Source organism: Alosa alosa, unplaced genomic scaffold (genome assembly GCF_017589495.1).
Source record: "Alosa alosa isolate M-15738 ecotype Scorff River unplaced genomic scaffold, AALO_Geno_1.1 AALO_1.0_unplaced_92, whole genome shotgun sequence".
NCBI classification, from domain to species: Eukaryota; Metazoa; Chordata; class Actinopteri; order Clupeiformes; family Clupeidae; genus Alosa; species Alosa alosa.
In genome coordinates this window covers 1-18,573 of record NW_025963116.1, presented here as the reverse complement: position 1 = coordinate 18,573, position 18,573 = coordinate 1, and the positions used below count along the sequence as shown (strand labels likewise).

Sequence of the window (18,573 nt, the reverse complement as noted above, 5' to 3'; positions counted from 1 at the left end):
CAAAGCTTAAGTCTTTTCTCTCTTTCAGTGATTTAGAAATTCTTATCCATGCCTTTATTTTCTCAAGGCTTGATTACTGCAACTCACTATATGTAGGTTTAACTAAATCCACCCTGAATAGACTCCAGCTGGTCCAAAATGCTGCAGCCAGATTGTTAACTGGATCTAAGAATCGTGACCATATCACCAGCGTTGGCTAAACTGCACTCTTCCATCATCTTCCCAGCGTTGGCTAAACTGCACTCTTCCATCATCTTCCCAGCGTCTTTCTGATCCTTCTGCATTCCTTACATCTAAAGGTGACAGAGCGCTCTCTGTCTATGCCCCCCGGTCTCTGTCTAGGCCCCCCAGCTCTGGAATAGCCTTCCTGATGATGTCAAATCCTGCCCCACTATCAGTAGGTTTAAATCCACCCTAAAGACCTACCTCTTCTCCCTAGCTTTTAACACTACCTGACCCCTTCACCTCTCCCCCATTTTTTTTTCTTTCTCTGTTATTTTAACTCCTTGTCATTTTCTTTCGGTTTTTGTTTTTATTTTCATTAGTATTAATACAAGGGCCATCTGTTGTTATCTTTGAGATTTTACATCTGTTATTTTCTTTATTTGGCCTATTAATATTTTCTTATTTTTTATGTAAATCACTTTGGTGCAATGCTGTTGCTTTTAAATGTGCTATAAAAATAAATTGACTTGATTTGACTGGGGTTAGGAGTAGGACGGGGCTGTGTCTACTTTAAATGGGCAACAATGGGTGACTTCAGAGCTATAGGTCATGTTGTTAGGTCAATTTGTTTTTTAAAATAGTTCAGAAAAGCATAAGTACATTTAAGTACATGCAACACGGCTGCTCATGTCACAATTTCTTACACAGAGTTGAAGAGACTCACTGATAATAAATAGCTACTTAATAACTACTAGGTATCTATTCCGGCTGAATTGGAACCCTGTAGCATCTACTGTATGGGAACAGTTCCACACATAAGTATAAGTATATATCCTCTTTTGATCCCGTGGGGGAAATTTGGTCTCTGCATTTATCCCAATCCGTGAATTATCGAAACACACTCGGCACACAGTGAACAGAAGCACGCACTAATCCCGGCGCAGTGAGCTGCCTGCAACAACAGCGGCGTTCGGGGAGTGGTGTTTTGCTCAAGGGCACTTCAACCGTGCCTACTGGTCAGGTTTCGAACCGGCAACCCTCCGGTTACAAGTCCGAAGCGCTAACCAGTAGGCCACGGATGGCCACGGCTGCCCAAGTGGTTTGTTGTTCAGACCAGAGGTTGTAAAGTGAGAGGTTGCAGTGGTCTGTTGTTCAGACCAGAGGTTGTAAAGTGAGAGGTTGCAGTGGTCTGTTGTTCGGACCAGAGGTTGTAAGGTGAGAGGTTGCAGTGGTCTGTTGTTTGGACCAGAGGTTGTAAGGTGAGAGGTTGCAGTGGTCTGTTGTTCGGACCAGAGGTTGTAAGGTGAGAGGTGGTCTGTTGTTCGGACTAGGGGCTGTAAGGTGAGAGGTGGTCTGTTGTTCGGACTAGAGGCTGTAAGGTGAGAGGTGGTCTGTTGTTCGGACTAGAGGTTGTAAGGTGAGAGGTTGCAGTGGTCTGTTGTTCGGACTAGAGGTTGTAAGGTGAGAGATGGTCTGTTGTTCGGACTAGAGGTTGTAAGGTGAGAGGTTGCAGTGGTCTGTTGTTCGGACTAGGGGTTGAAAGGTGAGAGGTGGTCTGTTGTTTGGACTAGGGGTTGAAAGGTGAGAGGTGGCCTGTTGTTCGGACTAGGGGTTGAAAGGTGAGAGGTGGAGAGGTGGAGTGAGGTGAAGCACACACTAATGCGGGGAGCAGTGAGGGGTTAGGTGCCTTGCTCAAGTGCCTACTGGTCGGGGTTCGAACCGGCAACCCTGCGGTTACAAGTCCGAAGCGCTAACCAGTAGGCCACGGCTGCCCAAGGGAGAGATGGTGATCATTTCCCTAGCCTGTGTACCATTGACTTGTCAAAGGGAAGGAGAGATGCTTCCTCACTGCCATCTCTGGCACATTCATTGCTATGTGGACCTGTCTGTTTATCTATGATTTTCACAATTGTTCAGATCACTGTACAAACGTTTTAACCTCCAAACTAAAGCCAGAGACGTCATTGTCTGCACGCATAATGGCAGTCATCAAAATCTGTAAACACTGTAATATAAACAGAGTTGGAGAACTCAATGCAGAACACCTATGTTGATGACTTCAGATTCAGATAAGGTCTGATTTGCTGAGTTTTGTCGGTCTAAATTGAGTGAAACCGCCTGATGAGATATGGACAAACAGACAGCTGTCTGAGCTGAAATCCAATAACAGCAATCAGGCATATGTTTTGTGGTTTTCAAGATTGCAAAATAAATCTCTCTCTCTCTCTCTCTCGCACACTTCAGGGTCAGGCTCGCCGCAGGAAGAACATGACAGAGTTTCTTGGCGATGCTAACATCCCACCCCCAGACACATTGGCCCAGCTGGGTGGCTCTCTGCCTCCTGCCATCATTCCAGGGCCTGAGAGCTGGAAGAACCGTGCTGCCAGCCGATTCAGTGGCTTCTTTGGTGCCAGCAGTATAACCTTTGGCAAGGTGGGACAGCCATCTCAATTTCCCTGATCTGTCACTCTGATTCCTTATAGGCTAGTTAAGTGATACGTTTTGCCTAAGATTGAGAAAAATGCTGGTAAAACCAGCATTTCTCAACAAGAATGTCATCCCAATTTAATGGAGCCTGCAGACTGTCAGTCACTTTTGCAGTCATTTGACATGCCTTAACATTTTTGTATTTTCCCTAAAAATGTTAAAATGTTTTTCCATCTAAAAATGTTAATGTTGCAACAATAATGAGCAGCAGTGAGAATGCCGTTTATTATACTTTATGGCTAAAAAAACTGCAAACACACAGTTTTCCAGAAACATTGTTTGTGAGGAGGAATGGGTTGCATGTACCGGTATGTGTGTGTGTGTGTGTCTGTCTGTCTGTCTGTCTGTCTGTCTGTCTGTGTGTGACTGTATGTGTCTGCCATCACAATCCAACCATCAGCTAAGGCATCCAGTAAATCTATAATAAATCCTGTGTATTTTGGTAGGAGGTGGACCGTGTGGAACAGCTCCAGCACAAACTCCACTCATACTCGCACTATGGGCTACCAAAGGTCCCCCCTCAGCTTGCCTTCCACCAGGACTCCTGGGAGGGGGAGGAGGACAGCAATCTGAACATGGAGGAAAGCTGGCAAGAGATACTAGACCAACCAGAGGTAGCACACAAGCACACACACACTACCATACATTCACACGACATCACATGATCGCAAGACTCACATCATCAACTCAAACTCCTGTTTACACAAGTTGCCATTTCCTTGCTCTTCACTGTTAGTGGCTGTGTGTTGGTTTGCAGGCGCTGAGCAGGCGGGAGTTCCACCAACAAGAGGCCATCTGGGAGCTGCTACACACAGAGGTCACCTACATCAAAAAACTCAGAGTCATCACAGATGTACGTTTAACTCCTTCCATACCAGACTATACTGTTCTCCTTGTTCTAATCTCACCATGTTATGGGTGTTACATGATTAGAAATACTAAAGTGCTAAGACAGGGGTTGAAAACATATTTCTCCAGAGGGCCATTCTGACATTGATGAAGTAAAGCACAGGACACACATTGAATGGCTGAATGAAACACAAAACATTTGATGCTGATTTGCCAAATGCTTATTTTAAAGTACAGTATGCCTACCCTTGCCCAGTGCCGCTGCTGCCCCTTTCGGTGCCCTAAGCAAGTTGCTGTATTGTCAGTTTAAGAGCATTGAGTCTTTACATTCTCATAATGTCCTTTTGCCTGCTCTTATTCACACGCCTTGTTTGTTTGAGCTAAATTGATAGCAGTGCTGCCACTACCACCACGCGCATCACACACTGTGCATAGGGCACCAAGGGAGGTACCACCAAAATGTAGCCAATAGCTTTACTGTAAACTCATTTTTAATCTTCTTAGAGAATGTTTACAATGGCAAAATGCACCAGCAGCAGCATTTCAGGTTTTCTCGCAATCTCCATTAAGATCTAACTTGAACGTTATGCTTCTCCACTTATCTGTGAGTTACAGTATCTGAGCGGGCACGAGAGAGAGGGAGAGAGAGAGTGGCAGAGGGAGAGAGAGAGTGGCAGAGAGAGAGCGTGGCAGGTTCTGGCTGACTTATCATTGTTGATAATTGATATCTACTTTTTAATATAAGAAGCTTTTAAAAGGAAATCATTAAGGCAACAAAGATGAGACTGGAGTAGATTGAGCAGTTACCTGGTTCCCTCTAGCCTACTGACCTGTTATAAACTGTAAGAGCCAGGGCATTATGACATACTGTAGGCTGCACTCACTGTGATTTGGAAAAGGGACTAGTATATGATAAGTAATCTTTGCCTTTGTGTAATGGGACTGGTGAGTCTTGAAGTCTTCAATAATGTCTTTCCCTTAAACTAAGCATTTAAATGATGAAGCACAAGATATGCTGATTGAAACACATTCCACATTCCACATATAGCTAGGTGGCTACCAGGCTCATATATCACTTTTAATTGCAAACAGAAAATGTAGCTAGCACCATGCCATTAAATGTTTCTGTTTCCAAAGGCTGTTTATACCAACTTAATATCATGCTTATTGTTAATATTGTGCTAAATGTGACACAAACAATGTTAGAGTTTGTGGACTAGCCATAGGCTATATTTGAATGGAGATCTATATTTGAAAAGATCATTTGAAAAGAAAAGATTCTATATTTGAAAAGATCATTTGGAAAGTTGTGTAGACACAATGCTCTTAAAGGGGAACTATGCAGTTTGTTTAGCTTAATTTACCTGAACTTCACAGCTTTAGTCATTGGAATGGTTATATGAGTTTTTCCTGGTCTCTTTTCTGCGCGCACAAGATGCGTTCCCAATTAAGTAGATCTGCTACGTGGTGGAGAGAACCCAAAAAGTATCATCCTTGCATGTAACATGGTGACATTGCAAACGTTATCGAGGAAGATTGAAATGCAGTTTGCAGTAAAGCTGCTATTTATTGGTTAAATCTGGGCACTCCCTCTGTCCTTTGGTGCCCTACGCACAGTGTGTGATGCGCGTGGTGGGAGTGGCGGCACTGTCCTTGCCAGCCTGTTTGAAGGCCTGATTTCAAGCTTTGTATGTCAATCTGGCATACCCTGAAATTACAATATATAATTACGTTTATAAAGCAATCTTGTCAATTGTCTTGGAGCCTCCTATCACAGCTGTTTCTATTATTTAACACAGAAATGCCTAAACATACTGAAGAAAGACTAGTTTGTGGCATAACTTGGCTTGCTTCGTATTGAAATGAGCTGACGCTGATCACCAGTAGTTAGATGTCACCTTTCTCTTCTTTGCCACTCTAGTGTGTAATAGTCATGCCAATCAAACATCGTTAAGTCAGTCATTCCAGGACTGTAAAGACGAGTAATGTTTCTTTAGCACAATTTCAATTGAGGACAGCGCCCTCTGTTGTAAGGTTACAGCAAAAGCCTTGGATCCATGTGGACTCTCCATTTGCTTACATAACACAGTGAGAGAGTTTTCCCCTTGAAGGTGTTGCGTGCCGGATTAAAGTAGCTTGTGGGCTGTGTCTTCACCATAGTCTCTGGTGGAGCTCTATGTTGGGACCATTTGAGTGGTCTGAAATGGAACTCTATGCTGTGGCCTATTCTGTGTTCTTTGGCAGGGTTTTATGCTGAATCCTTTTCTTTGTATGTTCTGGGGCAGTTGTTCTTGTGTGGGCTACTGAACCTGCAGGACAGCGGGCTCCTGGGTGAAGTGGAGCCAGTGCATCTCTTCAGTAATGTGCAGGACCTAGTGCGGGTGCACACAACGCTCTGGACCCAGGTCATGCAGCCAGCACTTGACAAAGCCAGACATCTCCGAACCCCACTCAACCCAATAGACCTGCAGACAGGCTTCAGAACAGTGAGACCCGCTCATACATAGTCATCCACATGCTACACACACACACACACACACATATACACATACATACACACACACCTCGTACACACACACACACACACACACTCACACACTCACACACACACACACACACACACACACACACACACACACACACACCACACACACACATAAACATACAAACTCATGCTTACACTTCAACACATACATTACCCCACATCGCACACAGTCAGATTATAGAATGCATGAATGTTTACACTTTGACATCTTAATGGCTTGTTAAAAGCACATACATGTACTGTATGTAATGGCATATTCATGTGGATGAATAATCACGTGTGTGTGTGTGTGTCTGTGTGTGTGTGTTTGGTATGGTACTTGTCTGTGTGTAGTTTGCCTCTAGGTTCCAGCCTTACATCCGCTACTGTATGGAGGAGGAGGCGTGTATGGAGAACATACGCACCTTACTCAGAGACAATGAGCTGTTTAGGATTTATGTAACAGTAAGTACTCGCATGCTTGGGAGTGTGAGTGTGAGAGTGAATGGGAGTGTGAGTGTGGGTGTGTCTAGAGGGGGTTGTGTGTGTGTGATGTCAACCTCCTGTTTTGATGTGTGTTGAACAGTGGGCTGAAACACACAAGCAGTGCAACCGTCTGAAGCTTGTTGACATGCTGGTGAAGCCTCATCAGAGACTCACCAAGTACCCCCTTCTGCTCAAGAGCATTCTGAAGAAGACTGACGACCCTGCTGCACGAGACAGCCTCAACAGGATGGTGAGGAAGGGAGGGACAGGGATGTTGAAAAGTGATAAAGAACGAGAGAAAGAAAGAGAAAGAAAGTGATGTGGCTTTGTGATTGTGAGAGAGAGAGTGTGGACGTGTGCACAAGACAGCTGATGTATGAATCTCTCTCTCTCTCTCTGTGTATGTGTGCATGTGCGTGCGTGTGTGTGTGTGTGTGTGTGCGTGTGTGCATGCGTGTGTGCGTGCGTGCGTGCGTGTGCGTGCGTGCGTGTGTGTGTGTGCGTGCGTGTGCGTGCGTGCGCAGGTGGTGTGTGTGGAGGGCTTCATTAACAGTGTGGATGCTCAGATGCATCAGCGTCAGGAGCAGCAGAAGTTGGCTGCTATCTCTGCTCGGATGGAGGCCTACGAAACAACAGAGGGCAACAGTGAAGAGGTGGAGCGGGTGAGGGCCTCCTGATACTGCATACACCCCTGCACCACCCACTGGGCCTCCTGATACTGCATACACCCCTGCACCACCCACTGGGCTTCAACCAATACATACATTTACTGCTCACAGAAGCCATTCACAACACTCTTGCAATCTAAGCAATGATTAGCAAAACATATCTTAATCAAATATAAAATAATCAAGTCTTGCTGATACTAGCACTTACCAGCCGTCTTGAACTGACACTCAACTGTTTAAAAACAGCACTCACTGATGCACTTATTCTTACTGTACTCTACCGTTTTTAAATTGTTGAGAGAATTACTTTAAAACTTAATCTGTTACCATGTTGTTAGTGACTTTGGTCAAAAATGTGTCAGCCAAATGTAATGTAATGTAATGTAATGTAAAATATTCTATAAATAGATATTAAAGATATCAGTCATTTTGTCCAGTTGGCAAAATGTTAACATGAATAGCATATACACGTGGACTTTTTCAGATACTGCGGGAGTTCAGTCGCCTTGACCTGATGGCCCCAATGATGGACACCTCCCTAGAGGAGACTCGGCAGCTGCACCTGGAGGGGACACTGCGCATGAAGGAGGGAAAGGACAGCAAGGTGAGCAAAGCAACCCCTCACCTGTCCGAACAACAGACCACCTCTCACCTGTCCGAACAACAGACCACCTCTCACCTGTCCGAACAACAGACCACCTCTCACCTTACAGCCTCTAGTCCGAACAACAGACCACTGCAACCCCTCACCTGTCCGAACAACAGACCACCTCTCACCTGTCCGAACAACAGACCACCTCTCACCTTACAGCCTCTAGTCCGAACAACAGACCACCTCTCACCTGTCCGAACAACAGACCACCTCTCACCTCTCACCTGTCCGAACAACAGACCACCTCTCACCTGTCCGAACAACAGACCACCTCTCACCTCTCACCTGTCCGAACAACAGACCACCTCTCACCTCTCACCTGTCCGAACAACAGACCACCTCTCACCTTACAACCCCTAGTCCGAACAACAGACCACCTCTCACCTTACAGCCTCTAGTCCGAACAACATCCGAACAACAGACCACCTCTCACCTTACAACCTCTAGTCCAACAACAGACCACCTCTCCTTACAACCTCTAGTCCAACAACAGACCACCCTCACTCTCACCTTGCCTCTCTAGTCTGGAACAACAGACCACTTACACTCCTAGTCCAACAACAGACAGACCACCTTCACCTTACAGCCTCTAGTCAGAACAACAGACCACCTCTCACCTTACAGCCTCTGAGTCGGAACAACAGACCACTGCACTCTCTCGAGACAACAGACCACCTCTCACCTTACAGCCTCTAGTCCGAACAACAGACCACTGCAACCTCTCACCTTACAACCTCTAGTCCGAACAACAGACCACCTCTCACCTTACAGCCTCTAGTCCGAACAACAGACCACCTTTCACCTTTCAACCCCTAGTCCGAACAACAGACCACCTCTCACCTTACAACCTCTAGTCCGAACAACAGACCACCTCTCACCTTTCAACCCCTAGTCCGAACAACAGACCACCTCTCACCTCCTAGTCCGAACAACAGACCACCTCTCACCTTACAACCTCTAGTCCGAACAACAGACCACCTCTCACCTTACAGCCTCTAGTCCGAACAACAGACCACCTCTCACCTTACAGCCTCTAGTCCGAACAACAGACCACTGCAACCTCTCACCTTACAACCTCTAGTCCGAACAACAGACCACTTCTCACCTTACAGCCTCTAGTCCGAACAACAGACCACCTTTCACCTTTCAACCCCTAGTCCGAACAACAGACCACCTCTCACCTTACAACCTCTAGTCCGAACAACAGACCACCTCTCACCTTTCAACCCCTAGTCCGAACAACAGACCACCTCTCACCTTTCAACCCCTAGTCCAAACAACAGACCACCTCTCACCTTTCAACCCCTAGTCCGAACAACAGACCACTGCAACCTCTCACCTTACAACCTCTAGTCCGAACAACAGACCACCTCTCACCTTACACCTCTAGTACAACAGACCACTGCTAGTCCCAACAACAGACAGACCACTGCAACCTCTCACCTTACAACCTCTAGTCCGAACAACAGACCACCTCTCACCTTACAACCTCTAGTCCGAACAACAGACCACCTCTCACCTTACAGCCCCTAGTCCGAACAACAGACCACCTCTCACCTTACAACCTCTGGTCCGAACAACAGACCACTGCAACCTCTCACCTTACAACCTCTGGTCCGAACAACAGACCACTGCAACCTCTCACCTTACAACCTCTGGTCCAAACAACAGACCACTGCAACCTCTCACCTTACAACCTCTGGTCCGAACAACAGACCACTGCAACCTCTCACTTTACAACCTCTGGTCTGAACAACAGACCACTGCAACCTCTCACCTTACAACCTCTGGGGTGAACAACAGACCACTGCAACCTCTCACTTTACAACCTCTGGTCTGAACAACAAACCACTTGGGCAGCCGTGGCCATCCGTGGCCTACTGGTTAGCGCTTCGGACTTGTAACCGGAGGGTTGCCGGTTCGAACCCTGACCAGTAGGCACGGTTGAAGTGCCCTTGAGCAAAACACCACTTCCCGAACGCCGCTGTTGTTGCAGGCAGCTCACTGCGCCGGGATTAGTGCGTGCTTCTGTTCACTGTGTGCTGAGTGTGTTTCACTAATTCACGGATTGGGATAAATGCAGAGACCAAATTTCCCTCACGGGATCAAAAGAGTATATATGCTTATGCTTATACTAGAGAACAACAAATCAGAATCCAGACACTGACATGTGATGCATATCCAGACTCTAAGGGTCAATGTGTGTGTGTGTGTGTATGTGTGTGTGTTTGTCCATCCCTTAGATGGAGGTGTACTGTTTTCTATTCACGGACCTGTTGCTGATCACTAAGCCTGTGAAACGTGTGGAGAAAGTAAAGGTTATCAGGCAGCCCCTTCTCATACACAATGTTGTGTGCAGAGAGCTCAAAGATCCTGGTGAGAAACACATTTTATTTGTGCTGTAAATAAAAGGATGATTCCTTTATAAGGCTTTTCCTCTCTGGAATTCACCCATGTATTACAATCTTATGTCTCCTTAAGGCACATTTGTGCTCATTTACCTCAACGACTTCAAAATTGCTGTGGCTGCCTACTCCTTCCAGGCCAATAGCGCCACCCAGGGGCGAAGCTGGATAGAAGCTATCTGTAATGTACAGGTAGGAGCATCAGTGAAAGTTTCCCTCTGAAAGTCTCAGTAATCCCAAGCTTTGTGTGCTAATACTGTATGTGTCTGTTCATGTGTGCTAATGTGTGTGTGTGTGTGTGTGTGTGTGTCACAGAACCAGTTGAAGCGGCTACGCAGAGAGGAGGCTCAGCGGAGACATGCGTGCCTGCAACAGAAGCTGGAGGAAGAGGAGGAGGCAGAGGAAGACGAGAGCAGTAACTCTACAGCCAGCTCCCCTTCCCTTCAGCAGCGGCAGGCTCACCAGACCAGGTGCACACACACACAAGCCATCATATAGTAACCATGAATATGCTAAATATGCATTTATGTTTTTATAGTACTTTATACTGTATATATGTGTGCATGTTTGAACAATTTCACTTAAAAACACAAACACGCACACTCACACGCGCGCACACACACACACACACACACACACACACACACACACACACACACACACACACACACACACACACACACACACACACACACACACACAATATGTTGCTTCATATGAACAAAATAATTTAGTATTTTTTTGTATTCCACACTGTGTTCTTTCAGTGTATCTGAAGGTTCTTCAGAAACTCTGCCGGTGATGGAAGTGGAACCCAGTGGGGTTCTTGCAGGGTCAAGGGTTCCTGGAGTTAACAGGACTCCTCAAGCCCAGGGTCAGGAGTTTGTATCCAGCGTGACGGAAGACGATCGACAAACTGGTGTGGCAGAGATCAACCCACAAAGTTGCTCCTTATCCATGGACAGTGCTTATGGTACACTCTCTCCCCAGTCAATGTTGGAGCTGCAGGGAGTAACCAATAGGAATGAGGGAGAGGAGATGGACAGAGATAGGGAGGAGGAGCAGGTGATGCTGTGTGAGATAGCTGAGCTGGAGGAAGAGCAAAAGGAGAGGAGGAACGAGGGCGAAACAGAGGGAGGAGAGGAAGTGTCATGTGACTTGTGTGAGCACGTGGCTCAGACACAGAAGCCCAGGCGGAGGCCGCCGGTGCAAATGCGCGTCCAGACGCTACAGGCGCTTGCTAACAAGTCCCGCTCTGAAGACAACCTCCTCCAGCGCCTGCACACTGACCCCTCCGCTGCTGCTGCCCCATGTGCCGCCACCAACGCCTCAGCTAAGCAGTGGCAAGATGCAGGGGGAATAGGAGAGTGCATGGCCTCAGGCAGGATGGGCCACAGCAGAAGCCTGACGGAGCTCGGCCCCGGGGGAGAAGTGGAGACACAGACAGGTGAGCAGACACCGCCTGAGATGTTTGAAGATCATCTGACCCGCAGCCTTCCAGCTGGGAGTCTTTCTCGTGCGTTGAGGACAGCTCAGGGCTTACGGCACAGGGGACAAGTAGACTTTCCCAGCACAGAGATGGAGGCCATGGGGCTCTCTGGAGGTCAGGGGAAGCGCACAAAGGACCCTGCCTCAGTGGAAGAGGCAGCCAACAAAAAGTGCCCTGGTCAGCAGCATAAGAAGCTCACGCTAGCCCAGCTTTACCGCATACGCACCACTTTGGTGCTCAACTCCACACTCACTGCCTCGTAAGTATGTATGAGTGTGTAAGTCTGTATGAGTGTGTAAGTCTGTATGAGTGTGTAAGTCTGTATGAGTGTGTAAGTGTGTATGAGTGTGTAAGTGTGTATGAGTGTGTAAGTGTGTATGAGTGTGTAAGTGTGTATGGGTTTGTAAGTGTGTGTGAGTATGGAAGCGTGTATGAGTGTGTGTAAGTGTGTATGAGTGTGTAAGTGTGTATGAGTGTGTAAGTGTGTGTGAGTGTGTAAATAAGTGTGTGAGTGTGTAGGTGTGTATGACTGTGTGTATGTGAGTATGTAAGTGTGTATGAGTGTGTAGTGTGTATGAGTGTGTAAGTGTGTATGAATGTGTATGAGTGTAAGTGTGTATGAGTGTGTAAGTGTGTATGAGTGTATGAGTGTGTATGAGTGTGTAAGTGTGTATGAGTGTGTAAGTGTGTGTGAGTGTGTAAATAAGTGTGTGTGAGTGTGTAGGTGTGTATGAATGTGTATGAGTATGTAAGTGTGTATGAGTGTGTAGTGTGTATGAGTGTGTAAGTGTGTATGAATGTGTATGAGTGTAAGTGTGTATGAGTGTGTAAGTGTGTATGAGTGTGTAAGTGTGTATGAGTGTGTAAGTGTGTGTGAGTGTGTAAATAAGTGTGTGAGTGTGTAGGTGTGTATGACTGTGTGTATGTGAGTATGTAAGTGTGTATGAGTGTGTAGTGTGTATGAGTGTGTAAGTGTGTATGAGTGTGTATGAGTGTGTAAGTGTGTATGAGTGTGTAATTAGGTTAAAGGGCATTATGCAATGTCATGCTGCATTTAAAAAAAAACTCTTAATGGCTATCTGAAGTGGACTTTTCTGCTTATTGAATTTAGGTTATTTGGGGTTTGCAAGGTATTTCTTTAGTATGTTGCGTATAATGCAACCTGATGCTTTGTTGTTTGTTACACACAGCCATTATTCCTTCTCTGTTTGATTGTGAGTGAAGCCAGAGTTAAAGGTTATGAATAGTCTGTGTTTGATTGTGAGTGAAGCCAGAGTTAAAGGTTATGAATAGTCTGTGTTTGATTGTGAGTGAAGCCAGAGTTAAAGGTTATGAATAGTCTGTGTTGAGCATATGGCTGACTGATCTCATCAGCATTTACATTTTGTATCACAGTGATATTTCCATTGGTTATCAATTACATAACTTTGTAAGCTATGTTCTCATTCAGAAGGACCCCCTGTGCATGTTCACACAACAATGATTTATCAAAGCTCCTTTTTTACAGTGTCCATCAGGATCACAAGCAGATCAGTTTCCTGTGCAGAGGCGTGTTCGTTCTTGCTATTTTGGCAAACCTGCCATGTTATTAGAAATAGAAATAGAAAAAGCCTGGCCTTTAAAGGGAATGGAAGATGACACTCTGATTGGTTTATTGTGTGTTACACCCTTTTGAACCACACACCTCTTCAACTGTTAAAATAGCAAAAGTGGACGTGAAATGCCCTAAAGGTAGCCGCTGTGCCGCATGCTTCAGACCATGTGTTTAGATGGTTATAATAAGGCTCTAAGTCATCTTATGGTTAAACATGTTAATGCTGCTCAAAATGCTAATGCCAACTTAGTGCATTCAGAGCACAGCAACCTTATCAGTTACCTTCAAATGATACATTAATTATGAGAGTTGATTTGAAGTAATCTTAAGTTGAAGTAGTCTGCCCATAATGACATCTAAATAAGGTCAAATTATTAACTTTGCTCTGACTGTCATTTTTGCTCAGTACAACTTAATTTATTCTCTGCATTCATAATTATTGTTTTTCTCCAGGGAGGTGTAGCCACAGTGACAAGCACCCAGACGCCATCTCTTGCACATCGGAGTGTAAACTACTTCGTTCAAACTGAGTTCTGGGACTGCCTTGCTGTAAAAGCCTCATTTCTCTGTAAATGCTACCTTGTTTCGTTAGCACACTTTAAGGTATTTATTGTCTTTCTGCATAGGCAGAGTAGCACAGGCTCATATTTTGCACTTTGAAACACAAGTAGCGTTGAAGAGAGAGTTGTATGAGTTACTGTATGAGGTAAAGCAAGCCTTGGTATTACAATAAGAGGAACCTTTTGAGGAGGAAGTAAACCATGGACTTCTGGTAGGACATGAGTCTTGCTGTTGGCATACAAGCAAAAGAGAAGAGGGCCACGAGGAGGAGAGTGGACCTGCAGGACTCTGGCGCCATCCAGTGGTCAAGGCGTGAGCTTGAACTACATTGAGAGTTGTAGCTGAAGAAGTCCTTTGGTTTGTGGGGAATGTGCCTTGATTTGAAAATTCAAAAAACAATGTAGTGTTCTGTATTTGAGCAGTTGTTGGTTACGCCAGTGTGGCAATATGCCACTGCCATGGTCGATATTTGATACATCATTTATCCCATAGTATAACACATTTACTAGAAATGAACATTATTTATGTGACTATGAAAACCATTTTGACTATCCTTTTATAGTTGAAAAGCAGACATATACAGTAGGTAGCTGGTTCAATTTTACCCCATGCTTCTTATACTTTTTCCTTCAACATTCTGTATCAAACATAGTACATTCCCTCTACATTCTATATTAAATTTGGTTGTGGCCTAGTCAGGCTTCTGGGTTTCCAAGTGAAACGCTGGAAGGTTGTGAGTCCCAGGAGCTGCCTCTGTGCCCCTGGCCAAGACATTTAACACTGAGTTGCTTCAAAGGACTGTCCCTGTTGTTAATTCACTGTAAGTTGCATTGCAAAAGCGTCCGCTAAATTACAAACAACAATACTTTACTATGTTAAAACTTGTCAACAAGTGGATTAATTGTACTACTACAGGGCACAATGCGTTACAAATCAGGAAATTAATATGTACCATAATATAAATGTGAAAGGGTCTCTCTCTCTCTCTCTCTCTCTCTATCTATCTCTCTCTCTGTGTGTGTGTGTGTGTGTGTGTGTGTGTGCGTGTGTGCGTGCGTGCGTGCGTGTGTGTGTGCGCAGGCGCACACATTAAGAAGTTGGATGGACTTAGGCTAATCCAAGCCAAAATAATTACTTGACTTCAGCCAAAAATGAATTTACCAGCTGCTGGATTTGTAAACAGCTGAGAGCCGGTTCCACACCGGAGTACAGCAGATGGCTATAGAATAGGATGTGTGCACCTTCACTTGGATAAAGAATTTGAGAGAACTGAACTATTACATGAAAGTGGAATTGTGTTGTTATACCGGCATGCAGAATAACTTTTTAAAAAAAGTTATTGCTATCTGAAATAGAGCAACTACAACCTCACTGTACACACAAATGTACACACATTGATGATATAACTGAGGGATCTATTGGCCGTATTATGATTTTGTATAATGGTTCAGAGTGAGCGAGTTATACTATACCTATACTGTTGGTGCTTCAGGATCAAATATGATGATCTACCTGTTTTCTAACTCTTCACAACACGAACCATGCAGCTGGATATTAACTGTGGTCTCCAACGACATCCACACGCTTTGCTAAAAGAACTTAGAACTTATACTTCCCATTTCCATTCTATCATCCATTGTTTTATTTTTTTATACTTTTTACTTTTCTGTTATATATTTATTAAGGCTTTGCTGTTTATACATATGAAAGAGACATTTTTAGTTTATTTAATGTGTTTTGTATATTTAGTTTAATCATGTCTTCAGTTACTGCTAAAAGGCAATTAGCAATTACATTCTCTGAACAATGTTGGACTGTTGCGTTTGAAAAAAATGAAAAGAAAAAAATTGAACCGCGAAAGTCTTTACTTATTACTTGTTATAAAAAATGTATTACAGCATAAAGGTAGCTGTCTCTACAGTATAAAGACAGATTGTAATAAATAAAGATGTTTTGGATTCTGTTGTTGACAAATATCTAGCAACTGTAAAGTGGAATGATTTTGGTGTTTGAGTGCATGCTTTTTACTAACTAGATGTACCGCAGAGCGGTACAAAATATGACCGCCGCCCAGTCCAGCACATTTTTTCCACAAAAATAAGTCACACTGAAAGGCATATATGATTCTAACTGTCTCACTGAATTGCATTATGCCCACTCAATTCTCACTGGTATCTGATAGACAACAAGTATCAAAACATGATTAGTTCATAGATTTCACATGTAAAATACATTTTATTACAATCTCACCCCCATTTTGCCTGTTCATAATTATGAGAAATTCTTGAAATGTGTGTGTGTACATATTTATGTGTATGTGTGTGGGTGGGTGTGTGCGCGTGCATGTGCTTGTGTGTGTGCCTGCGTATGTGCCTGTGTCTGTGCATGTGCATGCATGCGTACATATGTCTACTGTGTGAGTATGTGTCATACGTATGATTACTGTGAATGTATGTGTGTGCGTGTGTATCTGTTTATGCACATGTGTGCATAAGGAATGGGTTGACCCCTGGAGGCAAACATATGCAAAAAATTGGTCATCCTAGGCCCTACGGTTCTCAAGATATTCACAGAAAACTCTGTTGGTGTACGGTCACTAAATGTACACATAAATTATTGTATTGTATGGCCCCCCATGAACGAAAGTTCATGAAACTTGGCATGCATTCGGAGGGTGTCATAATGATCCTACACTTTCAATTTCGTGCAGTTTTGACCATGTCAGCCAGAGATATTGTGATAAAAACACCAAATTTTTTGCTTTTTAATTTTTAACTAGGTGGCGCTATACATGAAATAAGTGGTAATGTGATGGGTTGACATGGCCCCTTAAGACCAACATACAAAAAAAAGTGGTCCTCCTAGGCCCTACGGTTCTCGAGATATTCACAGAAAACTGTGTCTGCCCTACCCTCCTTTCGGGGTGGTCCAGTCCAGCGGGGGGGCTACAGATCAAAACGAAAAACGACGGTTCCATGCTATCCATGTGGGGTTACATGCCCACCAAGATTTGTGTACCCCGGTCTTCCAGTGTCCCGGGAATCCTTGACGGAAATTTGGAAATCTGACTAAACCTATATGACCGCCGCTTCGCTGCGCGGTGTATCAGTGATATCAATTGATTTTAGTGATGCCAAAGCATTTCCTTTTTCATATTTTGCCACTAACAATAAACATGGTCTTAAAGAACATTTGCTTGAGGTTGGCCCAGAAAAGGCAATGAAGGTGAACGGGAGGATAGAGGACAGGGAGGAGGGATAGAGGACAGGGAGGAGGGATAAAGGGGACGATAGACTGAATGTTAAAACTGGTGAAATGTTAGGATGAATAGGCTACCTTTAGGTGAGAATTTAACTTTTATAAAACTCTTTGACAAATCAAAATTTCATCCATCCACTGCACGTCGCCCATTACATGTTTGTTGTGTGAAGGTATATCAACCACCATTGCTGAGAGAAAGACGGGAAAGATTGCAAGACCAGAAGTTAACCCTGATTATTAATCCCCATTCATTATTATGACTGCCGCGCAGCGTGTACATAGGAACAAAGTAGGAAATGAACACAAGTTGACAAGCGTGACTTATTTTTCTGACTGCAGAAAAAAAGTGACTGCAGTGACTTTTATTGGACAATGCAGCCTTGATTTTGTTACGGTGGACATGAGCCATTAAATTGACAACTTGGCACAAGGACTGAGAATGATCATAACATCCACACAAAACAAAACACAGCGACATTGTACATTTAAACACTTATATAGATATTTGCAGAATCACGGAAACTTACATCAAGGACACGGAAGCAGGTACACCCACCAGAATTCAGATAAGTGTTACTTTAACTAGATGTAAAGCAGAGTGGTACAAAATATGACCGCCGCCCAGTCCAGCACAATTTTCCACAAAAATAAGTCACGCTTATCAAATTGTGTTAATTTCCTTCTTTGTTCCTTTTTTGTGTGTTTGTAATTGAGTGTGTGGTTGTTTTTGTGTATGTGTTTTGTGTGTGTGTGTGCGTGCGTGTGTTTGTGGATGTAGGTGTGTTTGTATGTGTGGGTGCATGTGTATGTGTGTGTGTTTACGTGTCTTTGTGTGTGTGTGTTTTTATGTGTGTGTGTGTGTGTCTCTGTGTGTGTGTGTGTGTCTTTATGTATATGTGTACATAAATAAAGCACATCAGGGAACAACCTACTCTTTGCGATAAGTGCCATGGGATCTATATTAGTTCATAGATTTCATAGACATGTGAAATACATTTTATACAACCCCACCCCCATCTTGCCTATTCATAATTCTGAGAAATTCTTGAATTGTGTTCATGTGTGCGTGTACATGTACGTGCTAATGTTGTTTGTGTGTGTGTGTGTGTGTGTGTGTGTGCCTGTGTGTGCACCTGTGTGTGCATGTGCATGCATGCGTACTGTACATATGTCTACTGTGTGTGTATGTGTCATACGTATGATTACCGTGAATGTATGTGTGTGCGTGTGTATCTGTTCATGCACATGTGTGCATATGGAATGGGTTAACATGGCCCCTGGAGATTGGTTATTGTTCACAATTTTTACACACTGTATGCTCCATTGTGAAGTGCTTGTGGCTAAAATAATTATTAGGATTAGCTTAATGTATTTTTACATTTGCCGTAGTATTGTCGATGGGTTTAATAACACATCAAGGGGGTCCTTGGCC

At 44.2% G+C, this 18,573-nt stretch overlaps 1 protein-coding gene across 3 annotated transcripts; it reads left to right on the top strand.

The window, feature by feature from the left end:
• Nucleotides 1–2,409: 2,409 nt before the first annotated feature.
• On the top strand, nucleotides 2,410–15,838 carry LOC125290805 (pleckstrin homology domain-containing family G member 5-like; the record flags this gene model as incomplete). 3 transcript variants are annotated; one of them, XM_048237284.1, is given in 13 exon segments in its annotated part: nucleotides 2,410–2,598; nucleotides 3,099–3,266; nucleotides 3,410–3,505; nucleotides 5,787–5,987; nucleotides 6,380–6,490; nucleotides 6,612–6,761; nucleotides 7,036–7,173; nucleotides 7,664–7,783; nucleotides 10,075–10,207; nucleotides 10,313–10,428; nucleotides 10,552–10,706; nucleotides 11,004–11,683; nucleotides 13,773–15,838. In XM_048237284.1, coding segments are annotated over 13 exon segments (2,334 nt in total), but the record flags the coding sequence as incomplete, so codon positions are not given.
• Nucleotides 15,839–18,573: the final 2,735 nt, after the last annotated feature.